This window comes from Schistocerca gregaria, chromosome 3 (assembly GCF_023897955.1).
Source record: "Schistocerca gregaria isolate iqSchGreg1 chromosome 3, iqSchGreg1.2, whole genome shotgun sequence".
Classification (NCBI taxonomy): domain Eukaryota; kingdom Metazoa; phylum Arthropoda; class Insecta; order Orthoptera; family Acrididae; genus Schistocerca; species Schistocerca gregaria.
In genome coordinates this window covers 248,563,870-248,583,428 of record NC_064922.1, presented here as the reverse complement: position 1 = coordinate 248,583,428, position 19,559 = coordinate 248,563,870, and the positions used below count along the sequence as shown (strand labels likewise).

The following is a 19,559-nucleotide window of genomic DNA, read 5'->3' as shown; positions in this document are numbered from 1 at the left end:
TGCTTGCTGTGCACCACCATGTCGAGTTGCTGCACTACACCGGACGAAAGAAGCTCCCACATGATTTTAGGAGGTATCTCATGACTTTGTGGGTAATTTCAAGCCAAGTAGTTAAATTCAAATGGCTCTGAGCACTATGGGACTTAACATCTATGGTCATCAGTCCCCTAGAACTTAGAATTACTTAAACCTAACTAACCTAAGGACAGCACACAACACCCAGTCATCATGAGGCAGAGAGTAGTTAAGTGAGCCTGTTATGAATGGTCACACGTTCTTATCAAATTAAGGAAGTTGTGAACCATTTGGTTATCATTAATCTCATCTCAGGCCAGAATTATCAAAGTTTTAAACTAGAAAACTCACACAATAGTATTAATTTTTAGATAAGATCTTGCCATGTGCAAATAGTACTTTCGTGAGACACTAGTTAATTTTTAGACATTTTATCCCAGTTCACATTATTGGCCCCCAGGTCATTATTAGTTTCTTCCCCACTTTTTTCTACACCTGGCTCACTGAGTGATAATTCTTTGTATATCTTTGACAAAAATCTTTTGCATCTACTCAATTGTAGTATGACAATGTGATTTGACTCTTAGCATGTAGAACTTCCCAAATGCTGGGACTCCATAAATGTCCCTCTACATTCTGAAAATATAACCATGGGTGAACTTGTCATTGTTTTTTGTTGAATGACCAAAAATATCTATAGTTCTGTATTTCTCCCATTTCATAAAATTTCAGACAGTGGTTTGTATTCTTGGCAGATTTAGACCTGAAGATACATGTGTACTGACATAAAACCTATATTTGCAAATAAAGCACCTTTATAAGCTATGTGGCTTCTGGAAACACCTAATCATTCTGGAATTTAATTGTTATAATTTTATGATAATTTGAATGGTTATTGAGTGTTGAGAGTTATTTTTTGTTATTCACGATGTCTCTAAGTTGTGGATGTGCTCCCCAAAACACTATCTAGATGAATCAGTTGCAATGAACTCAGTTTCAGTTGTGATACTGTCTACAAAAAGACAGACCCAATGTATGTACTGTTATGGTTCTGGCAGTACATGGCTCTACAGTGCCACCAAGTGAACAAAGAAAATCAGAAATCTCCCATGATTTTTACCAATCCTTGTGTCAAGAATGTTCTCTGAGCAGCCAAGCACAGCATCAGAATGCTGTGGCATATGTGATCTTTTTCGTTAACCTAAGGATATTCCATTGAAACCCCACAGTAGTGTTGTAATGGCAATTGTGTTCTGAGTGTTATGACAAATGCAACTTATCACACTAGCAGAAGGAATTTTTTTGATTAAAAGTACTGGACGTCACACAGAAACACAATGCAGACTTTAGATACCAATGAAAAGAAACTTTATACTAATGAGTGCCCAGTCATTGCATATAAATATTTGAGGAAGATGATTAGTAAGATTATCTAATATTAGTAATAACTCTTGTCTTTATTTAAGCACTTACTTTTCCAACGGTAATATTTTCCTTCAGTGCTTCCCCTACGTCGTCAGAGTTTTCTATATCTGAACTGGGGTCACGATGAGTAGTAGTTCTTCTTTTTTTCAGTCGTTGACTTTTGGATGAAGATTTCGGTGACCCATCTGATATTTTCTGAGAGATTCGCATGTCTTTTAATTCAGCACAACTGGATTCTTGGAAATCTTTCTGTACTTTCGCCTCTTCATTTTCATTTGAATCTTCTGCATACTTCCATTTCTTTAGCTCAATATTATTTTTTACACGCTTTGATTTCATATTAACAGGACTAGAAACAGATTTTGAACTGTCCCCTTTATGGTAATTATATTTTATGGAGGGGCTTCTCTCATTCACTCTAACATTAATTTTTGTTGGAGAAGAATAAAACATAGCTCCAGTGACCTCCGAAACTGAGGAATTATTATGTTCAGAAACTGTTCTCTCTTCCATCTCAGCTTTAGAAGGAGTTCCTCCTACTGTGATGCAACAAATACACTTACGTTTCTTACAAGAACGAGGAGTATTTTTTCTAGATGGAGACAACGTCTCATTTACATTAGGACAAGAACTGTCTATTTGATTACAATCTAATGAGCTCTTTTCTGAAGAAACATCATCTTCCCTATTAATTAGCTTGGAAATTTCTTCTGGTTTTAACTTGTCAAGTGACTCATCAAATAAACGAGTCTTGCACTTCCTTCTGTCTCTGGTCCTTTCCATGTTTTCACTGTATTTAACACTGCTGTCATTCTTTAGATGAGAGTGCCTTCTTTGATTCGAGTGGGGACTAGTTAAAAGTTTATATTTTGTTCCTGACAAGACAGGTGACATGCTGTTCTGCATTTTACCACTGTAAAATGTTTCAATCTAAATACAAAAGGTGTCTTTCCGTGTTACAACTATGTGCAAAAGTACCCTCTACTGTCACCTATATACAAGACTGTGCAACTAATGTTTTATTTTTTCTTCAGCACCACACTTTTTAGCCACAGTGTAGAACACCTGGAAGAAAAAGAAAGGTATTGCATTACATCAATGAACTGACAATTGCGTGGGGGTTTTAATTAGATTTTAATGTCGCTGAGAGAGAGGGAGTTAATTTTCTATCATCCTAAGCATAGGTAGAATACATTTTATGATCACTGCACTAATGACATGGAGACCGATGGAACAAAGAGCCCTTCCTGTGGTCAATGAATGACAGAGCTCAAAGAGTGAACAGCTAGCCAGAAGCAAAATCCAGAGTACAGCAACAGGAAAGTTGTTGTAAGAGAGTGTGTGTGTGTGTGTGTGTGTGTGTGTGTGTGTGTGTGTGCGCGCGCGCTCGCGCGCGCGCTAACATTCCAAGGAGTTATCTCAATTGAAAAAATGTCAGTACAGGTAAGGTCTATCCTATTGGAGTTTTGAGATCAGTTCCTGTGCTTGCAAAAAATAACAATGAATAAAGGATGGTTCCACCTTTTTGTGTTAGAGAAAAACAATAATTTGTATACTTCCAAATAAGCAGATCCATCCTTAATTCGTTATTACAGGTAAAGTTCGTCACACTGTTACTGGAAAGTATCGAAGGCCTTAGAGAATAGTGAAAACTGCCAGACAGATGCGGGGCCACAGGTATGTACAGACACTTTCATGTCAATGTATGCATCCATGTGACATGCCCGTGAGGGTGCACTCCATTGGCGAAAGCTGCAGCCTCGATAAGAAGCCCGAATATCTCTGACTTTTCCTCTATACCAATACCTGGACTGGGTGGGGAATCTGAATTACTGTCTAATACTTCCCCACTCTCCCCCTCCATGTATTTTAATTGGCAGGTAGAGGCTGGAAATGGCCCAGCCCTTGTCGACCCATCAAAGAAGGGGAGACAGGGTGCTGTAACCCCTGTCAAAGGTTCAAGCAATATTTTCTTGTCCTGATCAGCTGGGCTGAATATTGACACTGTCTAGGTTTGCTGGCTGATCGATTGTTTTTGAGGAACTGCTAGTTCATACCCACAGCGGATGGAGTGCTGGCCACAGTTCAGATTAGGACAATAGTTAGGCCTCCATGGGTATCTCAGTTTGAGAATGCTCAGTCTCTGCTAATTGCTCGGTGAGAGTATCTCCTCCTCGAGTATTGGTGTAAGCCAGAAATGACATAGAAGATGGTAGTGGTTCCACATCCAGTGGCTCCCATCACTGATCATGGCAAACCCCCGCTGGTGCCTACAAGGCAGACAGGCTGTTGAGTGGACTTGTCCTGGGAGTGGCTGCATAAGCCACGCCCACTTCACTGCTGAGGTGGAGGGGGTCACTACAGCTCCTTTTGAGTAGGGTTACTGAATGATGATTAGTGATCAGGTGAAACTCAGTACTGTAGAGGTATACACAAAACGTCTTGACACCATATGTGATACCTAATGCATCTTCATCTATTTGTAAGTAATTTCACTGCACTGTGTTTTATTTTTGGTTCTGTTTTGCTTAAGGGCGCAAAAAACAACTGGTGTCACATGCATCCAAGTCAAAACTATAGAACATGAAGCCATACAGAAATGGAGGTCCTAAACTAAAAATTAAATGGCCTTCGCCATATTGCTTTGGCACCCATGTGTCAATTGCTAAAATGGCCAATAACTCAGACGGCAAACCCAACCGGAAACGTAAATGGTTAAAAAATGGGCATTCCATCAGGAAGTGGCAGACTGTTAAAACTTGGGTGCAATGTGGACAAAGCGGTGGGATGGCACCACTTATCAAATGACGATGGCTAAAAAGGCAGTTCCCAATATGCAGCCTAGTTAAAATGACTTCCTCCTGGCAGTTGCATTTAATGTTTTAGATCCAATGCAGTCGCCTGTTCTATGCCAATGGGATATTTGTGGAACAGCAATCCATGAATGACACAATCAGACTTCAGTGGCAAGTGTTTGCCGGACTGAATGTTGCTAAAGAAATGGCTGACCTAAGGCTCTTTTTTAAGTTGCAAGAAGGCGGCGTGACACACATCTGACCACCCAAATTTAACTCCTTTTTTAATCAACTGCTTAAGCAGCTAGGACATCTGGACTGTGCTGGAACAAATTTTGCATAAGTATTAACATTGCTCAGGAATTACTGTAGCTATCTGAGGTTCTTTCAAACTTCTAAGTTACTGTTTGAATCCAAGTTACTGTTTGAATCCATATGCTCTTGTGTTGGTGTGAGCCCCTTCTTTACTTAATGTACATCTTGGGTGCTTTATATTTGGCTCCACGACTCCTTCAGGTTCTAGCAACCTCCTTTGGGAGCAACAGCAATTAAGGGTTACCAAATACAGATGGCTGTCACAGTAGTACTGCATATGAAGTAACCAAAATAAGTCAACATTGTGGCAAGTACATGATAACAGTAGAACTCATATGGGAACATACCAACTGGATCATAGTCTCTTCTATGCACAATACTTCAATATACATTCATATGTACATCACATTAGTAACATTGTACAATATGCAAGGCACAAAAGCTTTTTATTATGCATAGACATTCACAAAAAATAGGTGTTACGGCACTCCAACACAACTCACAATGGAGCAAGAATAGTAAACGCTACCCTACCTGAATAAAATCTATGCATTCTTAACAGGGAAACAAAGGATAGCAAAACGAAAGATATCCCTGTAGTAAATAAGGCTTGACACATATAGGAGACTCGAGTGTTGACAAAGGTTGCATAATGTAATCACAATAAAAATCCATGCAGACAACTTAGCAGATGATGTTTCTAACAGAAAACTCTTGCTCCATAAAGCAGTCTGGGAGAGATTGCGAGAAATCATATAATGTTATCCTCTGTGAAACTTAACAGAAAGCAGGGACTACAAATCCATACACCGACTGAACTGATACAGACAGCCCAGAAGACAGCAACACCACACACAAACAAAACAAAAAAACACTCAAAAATTCCGTGGTCACACAAACTAACAAACTTAAGAAGACAAAACAGATACACAACATGTGGAGATTACCTTGCAAAGCTTTAATGGAAAAAACAAACCACGTCAATCTTCGCAACGCTGCAACAAAATGATGGCATGTGAACATACGCTTGGAGAGGCACTGCAGAATACTTACTGCAAAAACTCCGGCCTGATGATGAAAAAACAGATCTACAGATGCACATCAATCTTTGAACAAAACTACAGCTTGACTACAGAAATGAAACCGTCACTTGCAGTTTTAAATGAGAGGTTAGCCCCTGGGCCTGATGGTGTCCACATGGAAGTCCTACAGCAGTCCGCATCACTCATTAACCCCTTACTAATCAAAACCCTAAATAAGGCCCTGCAGCTGGGAAGAATACCTGGAACATGGAAAACAGTGAACACTGTGATCCACAAGAGAGCCACAGTTAAAGATTCAACCAATCAAGAGTTATACTGGTCAATTTCTTTACTGAACACACTTGCTTAAGTGCAGGAACACCTCCTGAGTGACAAACTATAGTCACATGGGACGCTAATGGGACTTAGCTATCAGCGATCTGGATTTCAGAAAAACAAATAAATTGACAACAAAATAAACCAAGCACTCTGCACAGTAGAAAACACACACATCAGAGGTGCATTTTACAATCTATGGTGGCACAGAGGCTTATTTAGGCCTAGTTAGACTATGCAGCCACCTAGGGCAGTGAATTTTAAATGTGCTTTGTAAGCTATTACTGTTTTTTTTTTTAAAAAAAAAAAAAAAAAAAAAACATTTTATTCACAACTCTTGAAAAGAGAAGGCAAATTTAACTCACAATGAAATGGAAACAGGAGACATTTTGTTTTAGTAATAATGTTACTTTGTACACAGTGACCATTATTAATTTTATTCAGTGTCCTGCTTTCCCATGTGGTATACATTAGGAAGGAAATTCTCATTGCTCTCATTGCTCAGAATTAAGTTTTGTGATGGGAGATGCCACTAGCACTGTCATAGGAGTAGCCCATGTCGACAATCAATGATACTCATCCAAAATTCACATTCAAAGAAAATACCGCCAGTCATTGTAACAGCTGGTCACTTGGCCACCAGTTCAGTTTAATTTGAAACTGTCATGAATGCAGCTGTTTAGAGTTTAGTTTGTGATTTATATTTTAGTATTAATTTAAGTGAGTGACAGTCAGAGAAGAGAAAGTTATCCTTGGAACTGGGAGATCGAAAAAGGGTTGACAATAAATAATGAGGAAATTGTGAGAAAGAGCTGAAAAATCAATGTGTTATTTAAAAATAAAACACAGCCAGCTAGTTCTAGACTGAAGTTCTGGGTTATTAGGCCGCATCATGTTTCTTCTAAAATGTTCGACATTTCGATCCCTCTGCTGGGATCTTCCTCAGGATCTTTTGGTGTCCACTACTCCTAGAACACTGCCAGAGACAAGTGTCGCATCCACTTATAAAGCGGAAGTTTTCTAATGTTCGTGCTGGAGAATTGATAGTATTGGTTAAAATTCATAAGGCTACCATTGGTGGGCCATAGTCATAGGTTAATATTCCTGCTCTGAGGCAGAGGAAGGGGCGTTGGTAGCTCATTTCCTGTGGATACCATTGGCAGACCATCGTCATTGGATAGAAAGGCACTATTCCACACTTATGCTGGAGAAGGGTTATCGGTTGAAATGCTTGCTAACGCTATTGGTTGGTCGTCATCAATGGCTAGATTCGAAACGGACAGAGCAAGAGAGGACAAATGTTTACCCAAAATATTATTGTCCGCCAAGATGACTTGCAGCGCATTGTTTATGCCACTCACACACTGTGGCTGCTTATTTACTTCCTTGATGGCAGGGAGCCACGATAGCATTGTTGGTCTCACAATACTTGTAACAGTAATTCCTGCTGTTACAGTTGGAATTCCCACTGACTTCTTGCTGTTGCACAACTTGAGAAACTCAGGATCTATGTCTCACAGTTAATAGGTGGGATGTGAGAATGTCCTCACTGCCACTTTTCTACCCTACATGACAGAGGACGAACACAGTTTACGGTCACTTGCACTGGTGGATGTAGGGGCTGGAAAAATGTATAGATCCAAATAGAGAGGTCGGGGCTCTAACACAGGATAATCTGACATACACATCACCATTAGCAATGGTTCTGATAGGAGTAGAAAAGTACACATATCACAGCTTCTTTAAAAATAATGGTTGGCAAATAACTAAGAATACTGTACTATACACAGTCCAGTCTCATTAATATGGCCACCACCTATGTTCAATGTCAACGTGCAAAAACTACTCACAGATGGCAGGTGGCAGCACTAGCAGTGCAGATTACATAAAGTGTGTCGGGGGACGGGGAAAACAATGCAGCCGTCGTCATAATGCACAAAAAGGAGTGATTTATCTAAAATCTAAAAGGCATGTAATTGGCTTTCAGGCCAAGGGTGGAAGCATTTCCAAAACAGTTAAGTTTGTAAACTGTTCATGTGCCGCCATAGATAAAGTATACTGTGCCTGGCAAAATGGCAGTATCCAAAACCAGTGCTGAGGCAACTGCGGTTCACTACAGGCCGTAGATGGCAGAGAGCAACAGCAGCAGCAGAATTGCACACAGGCAAATAGACATGCAGCTGTTGTGCAACTGACCACTCAGATGAACCAACAGGGTACCAACAGCATCCCCACAATGACTGTTCGGTGACCGTTGCTGCGTATGGGGCTCCATAGCAGGCGCCTGGTTCATGCACCCATACTGACTGCTGTTCATCCGTAGCAAATGCTGGAATTTGCATGCCAATTCTGCAACTGGACATCCACTGTGTGGCTTCTTCAAATATGTTTTATGCTTCATTGGACAGATGGCCTTTGGCATGTATAGTATGAAACATCTGAAAGCAATAATCATCCGATGGGTCCTGGCTGGAGGAGGGAGCATTATGGCCTGGGGAGTGTTTTCATGGCATTTCCTGGGTGATCTTGTCATTATGGAAGGCACAATGGATCAACACAAGTATGCACCTATCTATTGGGAACACATCCACCTCTACCGACTGTTTTTCTCGGCATAATGACATCTACCTACAGGACAATGCAATGTGTAGACAGCGAGCAATATACGTATATGATTCAGAGTACCAGGATCAGTTTACTGTACTCCCCTTGCCACCAAACTCCCCAGATTGAAAACCAATTGAGAATGTGTGGGACCACTTTGATCGGAGTGTTCAAGCCATGGATTCCCAACCGAGAAACCCAGCAAAGCTGGCCACGGCATTCAAGTCGGCATGGCCCTGCATCTCTGCTGGTATCTTCCAGAACCTCATTGACACACTTCCTGTAAGTCTTGCAGCAGTCCGCACAACAAAATGTGGTTATTCAGGCTTTTCATATGTAGACACATTAATGTGACTGGGCAGTATACTTCCAAAATAGTCACTTTAACTTATCAATTTTATCTCAACTGAAATGCATTCAGTAAACATTATTTCAGACTACATTGCTAAAATAACTTGTAAGTTGATGGCTGAGTCACATGTGGGGTAGGATGGAAGCCACAGTCTTCTTGCAACTGTTAATGCATGATATTTTTCAATTTACATACTGAATTTTATTAATAAATTTTTCATAACTAACATTTTTAGGTAACTACAATCATTAGATCAAATGGACAATATCTGAAAACAAGCTCCTACTAGAATAGAAGATGCGTGTAACCACAAGCCAACATTTTTATAACTAGAAGAATGATTAAGTCACAGGAACTACAAGTGTAAGAAAAAGGTGTAACTGAACAATGTATTTCTCAATTTTAAATTTCAAAAAGCAGGAAGGAAGATCGAGAGCATGGTCATTTAAAATGGATTACAAAAATACTGGTAAATTATTCGGCCATGATTTTTTTCAAAGGAATCATTCTGGCACTTGCCTGGAGCAATTTAAGGAAATCGCTGAAAATATAAATCTGGAAAGTCTGATGAGAACTTGAACCACGACTGTCCTGAATGAAAGACACATATTTTAACTATCTGAGCACACTGGTTGGTTTAAATGATAAAGCAGAGTAATAACCTCATAACACAACAAACTTATACATATTTTTTTGTTATTTTATGGAGCTTTTTTTCCAGGGGCAGATGTGGACTCTGACCACAATCTATTGGTTATGAACTGTTGATTACAACTGAAGAAACTGCAAAAAGGTGGGAATTTAAGGAGATGGGACCTGGATAAACTGAAAGAAGCAGAGGTTGTACAGAGTTTTGGGGAGAGCATAAGGAAACAATTGACAGGAAAGGGGGAACAAAATACACTAGAAGAAGAATGGGTAGGTTTGAGGGATGAAATAGTGAAGGCAGCAGAGGATCAAATAGGTAAAAAGACGAGGGCTAATAGAAATCCTTGGGTAACAGAAGAAAAATTGAATTTAATTGATGAAAGGAGGAAATATAAAAATGCAGGAAATGAAGCAGGCAAAAAGGAATACAAACGTCTCAAAAATGATATCGACAGGAAGTGCAAAACGGCTAAGCAGGGATGGCTAGAGGACAAATGTAAGGATGTAGAGGCTTTCCTCACTAGGGGTAAGATAGATACTGCCTACAGGAAAATTAAAGAAACCTTTGGAGAAAGGAGAACCACTTGCATGAATATCAAGAGCTTAGATGGAAACCCAGTTCTAAGCAAAGATGGGAAAGCAGAAAGGTGGTAGGAGTATTTAGAGGGTCTATACAAGGGCGATGTACTTGAGGACAATATTACGGAAATGGAAGATGATGTAGATGAAGATGAAATGGGAGATATGATACTGCGTGAAGAGTTTGACAGAGCACTAAAAGACCTGAGTCGAACAAGGCCCCCCGGAGTAGACAACATTCCATTAGAACTACTGACAGCCTTGGGAGAGCCAGTGTTTACAAAACTCCACCATCTGGTGAGCAAGATGTATGACACAGGCGAAACACCCTCAGACTTCAAGAAGAATATAATAATTCCAATTCCAAAGAAAGCAGGTGTTGACAGATGTGAAAATTACCGATCGATCAGTTTAATAAGTAACAGCTGCAAAATACTAACACCAATTCTTTACAGACGAATGGAAAAACTGATAGAAACCGACCTCGGGGAAGATCAGTTTGGATTCCGTAGAAATGTTGGAACATGTGAGGCAATACTGACCCTACGACTTATCTTAGAAGAAAGATTAAAGAAAGGCAAACCTACATTTCTAGCATTTGTAGACTTAGAGAAAGCTTTTGACAATGTTGACTGGAATACTCTCTTTCAAATTCTGAAGGTGGCAGGGGTAAAATACAGGGAGCGAAAAGCTATTTATAATTTGTACAGAAAGCAGATGGCAGTTATAAGAGTTGAGGGACATGAAAGGGAAGCAGTGGTTGGGAAGGGAGTGAGACAGAGTTGTAGCCTATCCCCGATGCTAGTCAATCTGTGTATTGAGCAAGCAATAAAGGAAAAAAAAAAATAAAAGTTTGGAGTAGGTATTAAAATCCATGGAGAAGAAATAAAAACTTTGAGGTTTGCCTATGGCATTGTAATTCTATCAGAGACAGCGAAGGATTTGGAAGAGCAGTTGAACAGAATGGACAATGTCTTGAAAGGAGGGTATAAAGCAAAACGAGGATAATAGAATGTAGTCGAATTAAGTCAGGCAATGCTCAGGGAATTAGATTAGGAAATGAGACACTTGAAGTAGTAAAGGAGTTTTGCTGTTTGGGTAGCAAAATAACTGATGATGGTCAAAATAGAGAGGATATAAAATGTAGACTGGCAATGGCACGAAGAGTGTTTCTGAAGATGAAAAATTTGTTAACATTGAGTATAGATTTAAATGTCAGGGAGTCGTTTCTGAAAATATTTGTATGGAGTGTAGCCATGTATGGAAGTGAAATGTGGATGATAAATAGTTTAAACAAGAAGAGAATAGAAGCTTTCAAAATGTAGTGCTACAGAAGAATGCTGAAGATTAGATGGGTAGATCACATAACTAATGAGGAGGTATTGAATAGAATTAGGAAGAAGAGGAGCATGTGGCACAACTAGACTAGAAGAAGCGATCGGTTGGTAGGACATGTTCTGAGACATCAAGGAATCACCAATTTAGTATTGGAGGGCAGTGTGGAGGGTAAAAATCGTAGAGGGAGACCAAGAGATGAATACACTAAGCAGATTCAGAAGGATGTAGGCTGCAGTAGGTACTGGGAGATGAAGAAGCTTGCACAGGATAGAGCAGCACGAAGAGCTGCATCAAATCCGTCTCAGGACTGAAGACCACAACAACAACAACAACAACAACAACAACATGGAGCTATTAAACTAAATCCTAAAATGGAAGGTGCACATTAGCATTAGTGTCTCTAAAATTGATACTGTTATGCTACCAGATGTTACAAGGAAATAAAGTTATCCAAATAACGATAATTGGAGTCAGCTTGCTTTTGAAGCTTTGAATACATAGGGCAGGGAGCAAACAGACATCACCAGATTCAGCTGTCAAATATCCTATAATAACAAATTTCATCACATTAAAATAACCACAACCACATAAAACATTACAAACTTGTATATGACCCAATACCACTCTGACAGAGACAACTGTATTTCCACACGAAAAATTCCAATGGATATATTTATACAGACACTATAGATAAAATATGCCCATGATGGAACAATCAAGGATGTTCGAATCTACTATTTCTAGCTATTACTTACCGGCAGCAACTGCTCTGCCGAAATTCAATTTCAATAGTTTACAGTGCATTCAATCCACAAGAAGTTACAAAAGATGAATGATAGTTCACTTTGATACAAATTTGGATACACTTGGAATGGTGAAATGAGAACCCCTTAAGCCCCATCTACTCCCAACCTTTGTTACAGCATTCTCATCCTTTTGAAAGACCCAGGTGCAGCACTTTTCCTATGCACCCTTCCCAGCACATCTAATTTCAATTCCATCACAGGCATATCCTATGCAGTCAGGAACAGGGTCACTGGTGAAAACAATCATCCCTTACAGGCAACAGAGTACACTGATGGCCACTATGAGCAACCACTCTGAAGACAGCTGAGTTACGCAATTCCACTAGCAAAGGTGCTACCTGTTTTGTAGTGTGGCCAGCCTGTTACCATGAGCGTAACACATGTACAGAATACCACAGTACATAAATAAACTGCACGACAGCGGAAGTCTTCTCCAGTCCTCAATGGCTGAAAAGAAGATGACTGGCAGGTGCCCAGCATAGTAAATGGTGAAAGGCTGCAGGCCCAAAGTTCTTTAATAAAGCAATCATGGAATATATCAGCTCTACTGTAGCTTTCACACAATATTTTATGTTGGGATGACAATCAGGCGACTGTCCACCTGAATGAATAGCCACCACCAAGCTGTGGTCAACAGCAGATTGACCATTCAGTGGCAGAACATGCCGCTAAGCACAACATGCTCTACATCAGTTGCTGCTTAACATGTGGCGACATCAGGATCATCTCCACCACCAACACCAGCTTCTCTGAATTGTGTACATGTGACAGTGATCTCACAGTACCTGGCCTTAATCTCTACTAGTCCCTGCCTCACACCTGTCTCCACTTTGTCCCCATGACCCTTACTTCACTCATTCTACATTATGCTTCTCTCTGTTGTCTTTCACTTTCTCTGTTCACTCCCCTTACAAATACGTTCTTCCCAGTATATTATATGCCTTTGCTTCTTCCATTATTTGAAAGATATAGAGTCTTAACCTTTTTCTGTTAAATAACATATTTTACTAAACAGAACATTTGAGAAATACAAGCTACTGCACTACACGTGTGGGCATATGCAGACACCAAATGTTCATACTGTAATGACTGAATGAATATAGAATTAGTAACAGTAGATAGTGGATACCTAAGCATGATGGAAACTGGAAAGGTTTCTCCATGTTTGATATGGTATAGATAGAAGGCAGAGAGCTTCTATGAGGATCTTAAATGGCTGCACGTATGAACTATTTCCAAGTTACCACAGTCTGAGCATTGAGACATGTGAACATGACGGAAGTACAGTGCATCAGCCCCAAAAGTCTCATCAAATAACTGGATTGACTGTTGATACCATTATGAGACACCTATATCTCAGCACTCCTCCTCATAAACCCATCTCTATTAGAAATGTCACTGAGAGCAGCATGTCTAAATTCCGCAGCAACATGCTATTGTCAAAGAGGCAGATTCCATAACCAGTCACATACTATCTCTCTTCCTGTAAGTTTCCACAATGAACATGGATTGAAGGATAGATAGATGATTGGACAGATGGATGGATGGATATGTTGGTGCGGGTGCACGACAGCAAGGTCTTGAGTGCCCACGAAAAAACAATTTGAGACAAGTGTTGGTAAAATACACTAAACAGTACAAAACAGCATGTAAAATATAAGTAACAAAAGTTGGACAACTACTTGTGTATCCACACGCAAGCATGGAATGAAGTATCATGTCAATATCAACAGATTAACTAAACAGCAAGAAAGTGATATAAGGAGCTAAAACAATATAGCTGATGGATGTGGCTGGCTGACTGCAAAAATTATAAAGGAGCAGCCAGCCTCTCTGCAACACAGTAAAACCTCCAGTCTAAAGTTTGGGCCAGAGACCAGACACGTTACAAAACTTTAAAACCTTAGCCACACTCGTATTGTTATCAACTAAAATAGAGGGCAGATCCCCACCAATGTCTGCTTCTGCCCTTGCGTCTTGATATAAAATGCATTCTGTTAACATATGGCACGGAGAGATCGGTACAACCCGAGCATCACAAAATGGGGGATCCTTGCGCCATAGTAAACAACCATGTATACAAGGACAGTGACCTATGCAAAGGCATGGGAGGGTAACTTCATACCACCTGGGCAACTGGCAGGAGGAACTTCACCAGCCACAGCTGTTTGTCCATTACTACCTGCCATTCCTCATCCCACTACTGCATGAACATCCCGTGTAGTGCAGAAATGATAGCCTGCAAGTGAATAGGACACTGTGCTGCATCCTGTCCTCTGCATGCCTCCTTGGCAGCTCGATCAGCCTATTCATTTCCCCATATCTCAGCATGACCTGGCACCCAGCAGAATGGCACCAGCTGTCCCTGCTGTTGGAGCAAGTACAGTTTGTCACGTATCAGCTGGGCCAGCTTCTCAGCTGGGTACAGATTTTTTAACATCTGTAAGGCACTAAGAGAATTGGAGCAAACGAGAAATCTTTTGCCCCAAATAAAATGCATCAGCACCAGTGCCTTCAGGATCGTGTGGAGCTCCGCCGAGAAAATAATATACTCATCATGAAGGGGAATCCTGGTGACATGGTCAGGGAACACGACAGAGCAGTCAACGGACTTCCCTTGTTTGGAGCCATCAATGCACTACTGCGAAACCGTGACACATATCTAAAATATTAAAAAACAGAGATTGAAACGTAAAAACTGGTGTACTATCTTTTTTTTTTTTAAATTGATAAGTCTAAAATTAGTCTGGGCCTCTGGAGGAGCCAAGGTGGAAATTGCTCCAACTGCGATGTAAAACATGAAGACTGGCCACACTCATATCTAAAAGTCAATCCTGTGTGCGAATCCCACAGAGCCTCGTTGCCCGTTACGAAAAGCCTTTCCATTGGAGGCCGGGCAACGGTATGGTATGCTGGAGTGTATAATATTTAATATATCTGGCACAGCATAAGTAGCCGCCATCTGATGTAAAGTGGCAGTTCACCAGCCTCTGTGCACAGGCTTCATATGGGGCTTGTTCTGAATGCCCCAGTGGCCAATCTAATCCCTTCACGGTGCACCACGTCTAACATCTTTAGCAAATCAGAGAGAAGTCATCCACAAACAAACAACACTGGACAGGACTTTCCACAACTGAAGTAATGCTATTAATAGTTATGACAAAGACTGTCACACTTTAAACACTAACTAGAAGGACACCGTTCTCCTGTTGAAAGTGATCAGACAGGACATCATCGACTTGGTATCGAAAATACTGTGGTGAGGGAAAGAACTGAAGAAAAATGGGAAGACAAACATGAAAACCCCATTTGTAAAGCTGGGCATTGATAAGATGCCTCCAAGTTGTATCGTAGGCCTACTTGATGTCAAAAAATGTATCTAAAAGATGATGCCAGTGCTGGAAAGCCTGTTGTACAGCCACTTCCAGGAGGGCCAGGTCATTAAAGGTAGAGCGGTACCTCCTGAACTCACACTGAAAGCAACTAAGGAGTTGCCTTGATTCTAAGATCCAGACAAGGCAGTAGTTGACCATCCAATTCAAGGCCTTTCCCATGCAGCTTATGAGGGCAACACTACAGTAACTACTCGGGAACGTACGGTCTTTCCCAGATTTTAAAAGAGTAATCACAAATGCCTCAGGCCAGGAGTTGGGAAAGTGACCTGACTCCCAAATGGCATTAAAAAGAAGTGCAAGGAGGATATCTTTGTTTCGTCTTGTGATGGGCCACAGCATACTGTAATGGATTTGTTGTAACCAGGGGGTGTGTCATGAGCCTCAGACAATGCAGAATCCATCTCCCACATGGAAAATGGGCAGTTGTAATCTTCATCAGCGGTGAACGGTAGTCCAAACTGGTCCTCTCAACAACTGCTCTATGGTGCTGGAAACCTGCATCCTGTCTGGCTGTTGCAGTAACTGTGGCAAAATGGGCCACCATAGTCTGGCCAATGTCTCTTGGATTGGTTTGGAGAGTGCCGTTCCCCATTACAGCAGTCATGGGGCACCTTCCTCCTCTCCCAGAAATTCTCCTGATGGTCTCCCATACAACAGAACACTTTGTAGAACGATTAACGGTGTTCAGGAACTGTTACCTACCACAACCTCATCTTGCTCTATCGAAGAATCCGGCAACATTTCACCCTCGCCACCCAAAAGGCTGCAAGGTTCTCTGGCAGTTGATCGGCACTTGAACCTATGCAGAACCGCACACCTAGTCCTGATTGCAGAGCGCCATTTGTCATTCCAACAAGGGACAGGCTGCCACTTCAGTAGTCCCGTGGGGTGTGGAATGGATGCTTCAGCGGCATGGTGGATCACTTTGGTAATATGATCCACCCATTCCACAACATTGACACAATGTTCAAACTGTGCTAGCTGTCCATGAAGTTTCCAGTCTGCTCTACTGAGCACCCATTGTGGTGGTTTCCCTTCTAGTTCCACTACCTGGCATGTGAATCCAAACTGGGAAGTGAGTGCAAGTCATTGACCACTTCCCATTGAGCAGAGGAAGCAAGAGCTAGAAATCAAAGTGAGAGATCGATGGCAGAGAATGACCCAGTTGCAGCGCAGAGGTACGTGCTTTTCCCGTACTTAGCAAACATGCACATGACGACATGAGAAGCCTCTCAATCGCTCCACCCCTGGGACAGGTAGTTGCAGAGCCCCTAAGCACATTATGTGCATTAAAATCACCACAGAGGATGATAGGGTGGGGGAGCTGCGTAAGGTCGTTTAGAGCCTCTTCATTGAGTGTATCATGTGGCAGAAGATAAAGGGAACATACTGTCAATGAATGAAGCACGAGCACTGATATAGCAACTGCTTGTAAATTCGTTGTGAGTGAGTGAGGCAAGGAGTGGTAGTCGGTACTGACAAAAATACCTCCTCTAGCTCTCTCTCACTCGGGTCATCCTTCTTGTGGAGTACATACCCTTGTAGCTCAGGGGTGTATGACTGTGTGAAATTAGTCTCCTGGAGACACAGACGCAGTGGTCTACTCTGAAACAGTAGGCGAAGTTCCTCCACATGCGTCCTGAAACCCTGTAAGTTCCACAGAAGTATGGGAGACACCTATCAAGGGGGTAGCACCTTCCTTCATCCTGTCTCTACACAGGGGTGGAGAGACTGCAGCGAATGGAGGTTCAGTCATGGGGCGAGATGATTGCTCCACACATACCACATATTCCATCAGTTGTGGTCAAGAGTCAGCAGAAGCATCAGGTAGAATCATATCGACATAGTCTGACAGTTTACTGCTCGATTTCATCTGCTGTTGCTGCTTTACAGCAGCTTCTTGCTGTTTCGAGGGGTTTGCTGGAGCTGGAGTAGGAGGCGTAATGGGTGCGGTGCTGGACTTTTGAACAGCCTCAGCCGTTTGAGGTGCCTTGGACTCACCCTTTTTGGCCACAGTGTCTTTGTCTGCTGTTCTAGTGGACACTACAGGCTCTGAAACACTAGCTGCCTTGCAAGTGCATTGGCACACGCAGGTGTTAGTGTTGACACTCACCACCTCCATTTGAGTAGAGGCATCAGATTTGGAATAGGCTTCTGAAGAATTGAAGCAAAAGATGTGGCAAATGTGGGAGGCTGCATGGACTTAAATACCTTTTCGGCCTCACCATAGAGGATATGCTTGGTTGTTTTTATTTCCTGTGCTTTGCATTTCTCTACAAAGAACCTTCACAGTCCCTACTCCAAACAGGTTAGAGCAGTTGATACATTTGGCAGGAGACGAGCAACCAACTCTTTCATGAGTGGCCTTACCAGTTGCCATACATCACTGGCTTTTGAAGCAGCGCATTTGGTTTGGGAAATAAGGTGCATGCTAAGGCGAAGAAAGCCAGCCTTAACATGCTCAGGAAGTTTTGTGCTACTGAATGTCAGGATAAAAGAATCAGATCTGATAGGACCCCCATCTATCCTCTTCATGATGTTTTTCATGTCTACTAGACCTTCTGGAGCCTACTCACGTTGCAATTCCTCCTTGGGAATCTCGATGAGATCCCTGAACATCAAAATGCCTTTGCTATAATTCAAGGTGGTGTGCAGTTCAGGGTCTATTGCATACTCTCCGAACTACTTAGCTGTTTGTAGGTTAGTGGCTTGCTGGGAATTGGAAGTTTCCACTAACAGTGTCCCATAGCGCAAATGATTCACTGATTATATGGAGCCACAGATGCCCTCCAAACCCTTCTGTATATAGAAGGGCGAAACCTTTTCAAAAATACCCTCCTTCCATTTCACTACTAAAAACACATTCCGAGGACCAGCATGCACTCTGTTACTGGATACTGTACTTTTCGAATGAACTTGTCAATCAGGACTTGTTACACGAGCCCTCTTGTTAGATGGGGTACCTTCCAGTGGTCCACCCTTTCAGCTGGGAGGAGGAAAAGGAAATTTCAGAAGATCCATTTCAGTCTCACGAACGTCCAAGGTGCGGCAGGTTCCCCGGAGGTTTCCAGCTAGCAGCTGTTCCACCTCAACACCCATGGATCTCATCAGAGCGCAGCAAACCTCAAGACTGAGGGTTTTTTTTAATACAGATTTTTACAAATCTCACGATCTGGACAGTAAAGTCAAGATTTCCATTCCCTGTGACACACAACTTGGTGGTTGCCGAAGCATGCCCAGAACTTATGGTGACAGAACTGGCAGCTCTGACCTATCCTCGTCTCAGGAACCCTGAGGTCACCAAGCCCCTACCCCGCAAAAGAATCCACAGTGAATAATTATCTGACTGACTCCCAAGCTTTAACATGGCTGTCTAAACTATATTCAACACATGTTTAGAGTTTTCATGAAGAACTGCAATTACTGATGGACAGTCGGTTGGTTGGTTGGTTGGTTGGTTGGTTGGTTGGTCTCTCTCTCTCTCTCTCTCTCTCTCTCTCTCTCTCTCTCTCTCTCTCTCTCTCTCTCTCCTGCAATGTTCCATTATTCACTGACTCACTTCCTGAAATGTACTCTCAGTTGTACAAAATCTGCTTCTCCTTAAAATGGGGCTGGCCATTAAAATTGCAGCTGCAGAAAGGACACCAAATAACATAATTTTTTCCTATTGTATATATACAGTACACTGTTAAGAACACATGAATGTAATATCAGGTATTCAGGGCTATACAGTGAAATTTAGTACACACAGCTGCTACCTCTCACAGCCTCAACAGCTGCACGTCGAGTAAGACATAAAGACAAATTAAGCTCGGGTGACAGCTAAAGGTGCATCATCATCACATTACAAATGTTATCACCGGCTGTCCAAATTAATGGCTATGCAAATCCGAGGTAACTGTGTTGCATACCCAGTGGCATCCCATTCC

General features: G+C 41.7%; 1 protein-coding gene across 1 annotated transcript in view; it reads right to left on the bottom strand.

Annotated features, from left to right (window-relative positions):
- Window positions 1-19,559, bottom strand: part of LOC126356054 (origin recognition complex subunit 1-like) — a 128,885-nt gene that overhangs the window by 102,460 nt on the left and 6,866 nt on the right. Inside the window, exon 2 of the mRNA XM_050006748.1 lies at window positions 1,489-2,505. Within this exon, the coding sequence (XP_049862705.1) occupies window positions 1,489-2,346 (858 nt within the window). The 5' untranslated portion in view covers window positions 2,347-2,505. The remainder of the gene's footprint in view (window positions 1-1,488; window positions 2,506-19,559) is intronic.